The sequence below is a fragment of the Hippocampus comes genome, unplaced genomic scaffold (genome assembly GCF_001891065.2).
Source record: "Hippocampus comes isolate QL1 unplaced genomic scaffold, H_comes_QL1_v1.1 scaffold50, whole genome shotgun sequence".
Lineage (NCBI taxonomy): Eukaryota > Metazoa > Chordata > Actinopteri > Syngnathiformes > Syngnathidae > Hippocampus > Hippocampus comes.
Genome location: NW_017805122.1, coordinates 1,410,979 through 1,418,599, shown reverse-complemented (window position 1 = coordinate 1,418,599; position 7,621 = coordinate 1,410,979). Strand labels below are relative to the sequence as shown.

The following is a 7,621-nucleotide window of genomic DNA, read 5'->3' as shown; positions in this document are numbered from 1 at the left end:
GCAGCTGATTGGCCGCTCGCTTGACTCATCTCAATCCTGACCGATTTGTCTCACCGCCGTGATGATGATGATGATGATGATGATGATGATGTCAGCTTCCAGGAGGAAAAAAAAAAAAAAAAAAAATGCTTGGACGGTGCCCGCGGTGTGCAAACTGAACGGATGCAAGGCTGCCCGCTTCCTTGACTCCCCCGCACCGCCACGCGCGCGCACCCCGCGTGTACATTCGCACACATGCATACGCCGCGAAAGCTCCGATACGTACGCGCCGACACTTAAGCTCAAAGTTCTTCACGAAGGTCCCAGTCAGGTCCACTGACCTCCCCCAGGGCCTCGTACCCTCGCGCCCCCACCCCGCTTCATTCGCTTACCGAGTCAGTCCAGTCATTCCCGGGCCAGGCAGTGGTTAGTTTTAATCAAATGAATGAATTTTAATAGTACGTGTCTTCCAGGGTATTCAATGCAGTTGCTTGTTTAAAATTATATATTGAGAGTAATTGTCTTAATTTGCACTATTGTTTCAATTTTTGAGCGACGGGGGTGGAGGGGGGGGGGTTGGCGAGGGTCCCCGCGGTGGCTAGCTGTTGTTCTCGGCAGTCATGTATTTAAGGGCGGCAAAGCCGTAGCGCCGCGACATGTTCTGCTGGAACTCCTCCTTGAGGGTCTTGAGGCAGACCCGGTATTGTTTGTTGGAGCGGAACTTGGTGATGTCGAAGCTGGGCGCGTGCGGCATGTGGATCATGTACGCGTTGGGGAGGACCACAAATTCGTATTCCTGCGGCGAGAAAAAGGGCGAAATAAGAACAAGGTTTCAAAAGCTCTTAATTAGTGGCTGGAGAGGTCTGGACGTCCATTTTCGAGAAGGTGTGTTGAGGCTGAGCTGCGAGAGAGCCTCTGTTGACTTCAGGGATGAGGTGGGGGTAACATCCTGGACTGGAGAAACATGCAGTGGGGGAGGAAGCGAGAGGACGTGCTTTCGAAAAACACTCCGAAATGACTTGAGCACGTGTGTGATCGGGCCAAAAAAAAATCGTCAATACAGAGTCGTGAAATTCACATGGCCCTCGATTCGAGCTCTGCGGATGACCGTGGCCCGGATGACTGAGAATTTACACAAAGTAAAAAAAAAACAAACAAAATCAATCAAATAAAATAAATAACTAAATAAATAAACAAGCAAATAAATAAATGAACAAATAAAAAAATAAATAAATATATAATTGATCTTATGAAAGTAAGTTAAATATAATTTACAGTGGTACCTTTACTCACGAAATTAATTGGTTCTGGAAGAAATGTCTTTGAGACGCGTTTTCCATGTAAATGCCCTAATCCGTTCCAAGCCCCCCCCAAAATTCAGACACAAATGTTTCCTAAAGCATAAAAATACATTGAAATGAAGAAAAAAAAAATCTTACAATGAGAGTATTGCGCAATAAATGAGAGTTGAGCATTATGTAAGTTTAAAAAAACAACAACAACAAAGAATAAAGAATAAAAATGCTGGCCATTTAACTTCGAACTGCATCCTCGTCGTTTTTTTGCCCCCTTTCGTTCAAGTTCTCTCGCAGAAGTGGTTTTTGCCTGGCGTTTTGTAAAAAAAAAAAAACGATCCAAGGATGTTTGCTTTTGAAAGGCAAATATCAGCAAGAGATGAAGCAGGCGTGAAGTGAACCCGCGGCTGACCTTGTTGAGCGCGCGCACGTCCGCGTGGCGCTCCAACAGGAACGTGACCGCGTCCAGCTTGGCACCGCGGCACGCGGCGATGATGGGCGTGTCCCCGGTGACGTCATCCCGGGCGTTGATGCTGCTCGGGTCGCGGTCCACCAGGGAGAAAAGCTGCTGGATGTCACTGTCGTACGCAAAAACTATTTCTCTCACGATTTATTTATTTATTTATTTTTAAATGTGTTTGGTGGTTGTAGAAATGTGGCCACGGAAGGGTTAATATAAATTTTTTAAAAAAATGTCCAGCAACAAATCAGGGAACTTTTTGTGGTGTTAGTGGAGATCTTTCACACTCCAGACCGCAAACGAATAGCTCCGATGTCCCCTTCATCGCGAATATTTTACGCAGCTAGCTACGACAGCTTTACCTGCGCGTCCAGCTCCATGATGTGCGCCACCTTGTTCCAGCCGAAGCCCACGAAGCGGCGGTCGTACTCGGGGCTGTCCCGCCTCACCATGACGTAGGGCTCAAAGTCGGCCTCCCACTCCACCCTGTAAGGGGTGGTGGCCGTCCGCCATTTGGCAAAGTTGGTGGGCGCGTGGCCTTTGGTCCACACGTGGTACCTTGGAAGGAGCAAAATAACATCAAAAACTAGCTTTGCGCTAGCTAGGACGGGGGGTTCGTACAACACCTCAGGAATGTTTTTAAAATGAGACCAAAGAGAGAAAAAAAAAAAAAAAAACATCCAGAGTTCTGAACTTCGGGAGATGAAAGCAAGTTATTTTAAACTAAAAAGGAAAACTTTTTGCTGAGTCAGCGTGCTGGAGTCAGCTCCATCCATCCATTCTTTAAACCGTTTATCCTCACAAGGGTCGCGGGGCATGCTGGAGCCTATCCGAGCTGTGTCCGGGCAGTAGGCGGGGGACACCCTGAACCGGTTGCCAGCCAATCGCAGGGCACACAGAGACGAGACAACCATCTGCGCTCACACTCACACCTCGGGACGATTTAGAGTGATCCATTAGCCTGCCGTGCATGTTCTTGGAATGTGGGAGGAAACCGGAGTACCCGTAGAAAACCCACACAAATAACAAAATGTGAAAATTCCATTTCTTCTCTCCTCCCCGTAATGGAAATCGAAATGTTTGGCATTGAGCCGCCTGCAAGTATTTTTAAAACCTGGAGCCACGGTAAGAATTTGATGATTGCGATGCATCCTTGCGACGACGCCCAAAGTCGACTTGCGGATGGTTACCTGAAGGTAAAAAGCGTTCCCATGTCCAGCTGAGAAAGCAGCTCGGCTTTCGATTTCGGGTAGGAGAGCCGATAGCGCAGCGTCTCAAACGCTGGCACCACCAGTGCTTTCTTGGTGTTGGCCATGTCGAGTTGCGCGACCGACTTCCTGCGAACAACGCGCGAAAGGGCACAAATTACAAGCAAGTACGGACAAAAGCGGCCGTTTAAGTTACGGTCCAACGCATTCCGCTTACCTGAGATACTCGTACAGGCCGTACATGGGTAAGAAATCGATGTCGGACAGGAACATGTAAGGCGTGTTGACGTGCCGCATGGCGACGTTTCGCAACAGGTTGACCGGGTAGAACTGTCCTTCTTTGTAGACGACGTGGTAGCCGACGTTCCCACGGCTCATGAGCACCTCCGAGCCCTGAGCGTAGCGCAGGAACTGCTGGGCCTCGGCGTCGGACAGGTACAGGGCCAAGCTGATGGGGCCTTCCCAGTGCTTGCAGATGGCCTCCAACATCTGAAGTCTAAAGCCCAATTGAAGCAGCGGGTCAAACATAAACGTGAACTAAAAATTGTCGAGAAAAAAAAAAACACTTTAATTAAATGCAAATGTCAATCTGGAGTCGAGTCTTAACTTTTGGACTGAAACGGCAATTCCTGCACATGCCACCAGAGGGCACTAAGTACAACAACTGCTATTTTATTTTGAATTGAGTGCGTCACACATTTAGAAGACCACGATATCTGTTGCAGGCGGTGTGTGTGTGTGTGTGTGTGTGTGTGTGTGTGTGTGTGTGTGTGTGTGTGTGTGAAACGTCACCTGTCCATGGAGAGCTGCGCCACCAGCGTGACGTCCGCGTTGTCGGGGGTGACGTCATACTCGTAATGCAGGAAGTAGAGATGCGTTCGGTGGACGGTGAATCGCTCGCGGCGGAACTCGTAGCACGGGTCGTCTTCGTCCAGCTCGGAGAGCGTCTTCTGGAGCTGCAAGAAAAATGAACAAATAAATACACACACTATTGGGGTGTGGGGGGGCTACTCCCCTCAACTGATGAATATGAGATTGTCAGGGTGACAAGGGAGCATGACCCCCATACAAAGGAGATGATTACGGCTCCGTGTTGAGTCCCTAATCAACCGTCCTCATAACCAACAAAGCCCCCCCGAGTGTCACAAAACACCAAATCGAGAGGCGGCTTATGCATAAAAACATGACACGTACTAAATAGTGACCCAGTTTCCCCCCGCTTTTTTTCCCCACTAAGACATTCATGAATTCACTCAAGCCGGCGGTTGGCGGGCTCCACTCTCACGTTCTCGCTGTTGTGATCGGCCTCGCTGGGACAGCCAAACAGCTCGCGGCGCAGCAGGTTGCCGTCGTACTCCAGGAAGGTTAGGTAGAGATTACGGAAGAATTCCACGTGCTTGTTCTTGACGCGGAGCTTCTTCGGGGAGTTCCAGTGGATGACCTGGTGAGACGAGAAGGAAAAAGAAAAAAAAAAAAGCTCGTTAGGCGGTTTTATAGGATATTTAAATGGGATAAAAAAAAATACAAATAAATAAAAAAAAAAAATTTGAAAAATACATACAGCAAATTAGATCAAGCCACTGCTTTGTGATTCTTTTTTTTTTTTTTTTTTGACGGATGAAGACACTTTCATCCAACTATTGACTCATTTGGAGTTTGACCTCATTCACGCCTCGAGGCATGATTAACGTTTAGCGCCACTCTGAGCTTCGAGGGCACGGTCGATCTTGAAGTTCGATCCGTGCGGCTTCATAACGTGGGAACTAATATGAAACGCCGATTGATCAGCTGTGGCAACTGGGTGACTTCCGGGCGAGGCTATTTCGAACCGGATAAAAACGTGTGACGGCATGCGGCTGCGGCGCTCCTTCCGACGGCTTTTTTTTTTTTGGCACCTTGAGGTCCGACACGTCTTTGTAGCACTTCTCGGACCGGGTGTGGTCAGACAGCTGGACGTTCCAGAAGCAGGGCAGCTGGTGAACCAGGAACGGGTTCTGTTTGATCACAGCATTGAAGATATCCTGCACACACACACACACACACAGACAAACCCCCGCACTTGAATATTGATGTCCACCCCCCATAACAACACGCATTTTTACAAAGGCTAACCTGACCTTGCAGTCCGTCGAGATTAATGATAACGACACGAGGGGGCGGGGCTGCTGGCTTTTAATTCGAAAAGACATTTTGGACAATTATAGGCTTCAGCTTTGGAGGGAACAGTTTGTCTCTACCAATTCACAAATTAAAAAAAAAAAAAAGAATGATGAGAGGAGTCTTGACCCCGTTAATATATTTTCATTTTTTTTTCTTGTATAAATGGGCCTAAATATCACAACTTTGTATGTACTGTATTCATGACGATAATAACAAAATTCCAGCAGGGGGAGCCCTCGTCAAATTTTGCAAAGATGCGACCCAGACCAAGCAAACGTTGCCAATTTTCAAACAAGAACATGAAAGGATTGTGCACTGAATGTCAAGCAAGTCCAATGTTTAGTCACCACGCGCGCTTCATTTTGCCTTAATTAGTGCATGCGGAGCTCATATTGATCACATCCAGATGAGTTATTTATTTCCTCGGGCAACAAAACGACAAGAGGCAATGCATCTGAGACCCAATGGTAACATATGTTTGCAAGTTCACGTATAGAATGATTCAAGTTCAGCCCCGAGGCACAAATATTTATTAAAATCCCATCCCCGAAGATTTTCCAAAGCATTTTCAATTCCGGCGCGTGTGAATAATTTAGCCGCGTCTCATGTCGTGGGTTCATACATCGCCATCTTTTCTTTGAATCGTAAAAAAAGTGTTCAATGTGGTGTAGCCAAGTTTAGATTAAAAAAAAAATAATAATAATAAATTATATTTTGATACGTGAACAATTACAGGACTCGAAATGCTGAAGTTTTTTTTCTTGTGTCGTCCACAAACTTGATGCGCAATGAAACACCAAGTCAAGAGAGATGCTTAAGATCTTCCGGTTGACATGGCAACAGTCGGTGACAGCCACCGCAAGCGTCTAATGGGAGACATAAAAGCTCAATGACCGCGGAATAAATGGCGCGATAAAGACGGCTTGACAGACTATCGCGGTAGCTCATACAGTGGGGAAGGCAGATGGAATACTGAAACGATTCCGGAAGCCCCGCCCCCACTCCCCCCCTCCGGTTCATTTTGCAAACTGCATACCTTGCGGGACTCGACTTAATGAAGGTTTAATTAAAATCGCATAAAACGTACCACTCATCGAGATGAGCGCTGGATGGCTCGCGGATGAATGGGGGGGGAGATCCTTGGCCAAGGTCTCGGTGAACTGCCCTGGCAATGTATGCATCATGGGACGGCGCTGCGTGGCTGCAGGCCGGTGAGTGGGGCGGGGGCATAAATGCTCAATGGGCCGCGTTTACCGTGACAGCGATGCCTCGTTTCAGACGCTTGCAGGCGATAATGGCTTAAAAGAAGCGATCAAGGTCTGATTTATTTCATTTTGCCAGTGCGCTCTGAAGGCTCCCTCTGCTGGTATCCAGCAGAATTGCTGAATTCTGAAATGTGCAAAATGTTACATCGAGTACAGATTTTTTTTTTTTTTTTTGCCCATGTCAACCGAGTGTTGTGTTTTGATCGGCCCAACCTACATTTCTGACGTCACCATGTTAGCTTAAGGGGGGAAACGCACGCGGCGAGTTTTTCCACCTCGCGTGGCGAATCATATCAAACGTGTTCGATAATTCGTCTGAAAGCCTCGGCGAGGCAGAAAACTCATCGGCAATTATGCGCCGCGCGGCAAGCTACCCGCTGAACAAACGCTCCCCGGTGACTTTTTTGCTCAGCAGATAGCTGCCGTGTGCACACGGCTTGAATCTTCAAACATCGCGGAACAAAGGTTTACAATAATATTAAACGTACTTTGGAGGGATAAAACCTCCGTCTCATTTTTGATGAGCACTCAGTCCTATCGTATTTTCATTTTGGCCATGACGATGGTGCGAATGGTAATTTTTTTTAAGGGAGGAAGTACATGGTGTAAAATTTTTAAATTAAGCCTCTGCCCTTAAAACAACTACAGGTAGCTTTATACAAGGCCATGAGGTCTCCCAGTGTCCCAAAAAATGAATTCAATGGAAGCAAGTCAAAAAGATGACGTATTTAGTAGCATTGTGTCCTTGCTTGCATGATGTCGCACCGTTTGCTGCCCACGCGGCCTTTTTAGCTCGACCAGGTTCGACTCTGGTAAACCGCGCCGCGGCACTGACACGAAGTGGGGAAGTTGTCACAATGTGGCAACACGTCACGACTGTTGGCCAGATGTCGCGAGGAAGCCGCCCAGCACGTTTTGGCCCCACTCCAGTAATCGTCCAATACGGCTCGCGTCTTCGACTGTTCAAACCGTTGTTAAATGGAATGTTAAATCCGTCTGGCAGAGCCGACTTTTCGCTCAGCCAAATGTCACACCACAAAAAAAATCCTTTTCGTGCTCATTTTTCATCATGTACTGTAAAGGAAAGCCGTCTCCGAGCGAGGCGCATACAAAAGAAGCAGACGAGCAGGAGCAAATATTACATGGACTTGTCGGAAAAGTTCAAGGCTATTTTATTCTGACAAATTACAGGGGTTGGGTGGAGGGAGGGGTGGGGGGAGTTTGCTGCATTGGCATTGCTGCACGAGTGGTGGA

At 47.5% G+C, this 7,621-nt stretch overlaps 1 protein-coding gene across 2 annotated transcripts in view; it reads right to left on the bottom strand.

The window, feature by feature from the left end:
* Nucleotides 1-535: 535 nt before the first annotated feature.
* Nucleotides 536-7,621, bottom strand: part of large1 (LARGE xylosyl- and glucuronyltransferase 1) — a 60,471-nt gene continuing 53,385 nt past the window's right edge. For both annotated transcript variants that reach the window (XM_019866197.1, XM_019866198.1), the window contains exons 10-16: nucleotides 4,838-4,963; nucleotides 4,228-4,383; nucleotides 3,735-3,898; nucleotides 3,160-3,438; nucleotides 2,925-3,071; nucleotides 2,097-2,292; nucleotides 536-775 (exon numbers count right to left, since the gene is read on the bottom strand). In XM_019866197.1, the coding sequence (XP_019721756.1) occupies nucleotides 578-775; nucleotides 2,097-2,292; nucleotides 2,925-3,071; nucleotides 3,160-3,438; nucleotides 3,735-3,898; nucleotides 4,228-4,383; nucleotides 4,838-4,963 (1,266 nt within the window). In that variant the 3' untranslated portion in view covers nucleotides 536-577. The remainder of the gene's footprint in view (nucleotides 776-2,096; nucleotides 2,293-2,924; nucleotides 3,072-3,159; nucleotides 3,439-3,734; nucleotides 3,899-4,227; nucleotides 4,384-4,837; nucleotides 4,964-7,621) is intronic.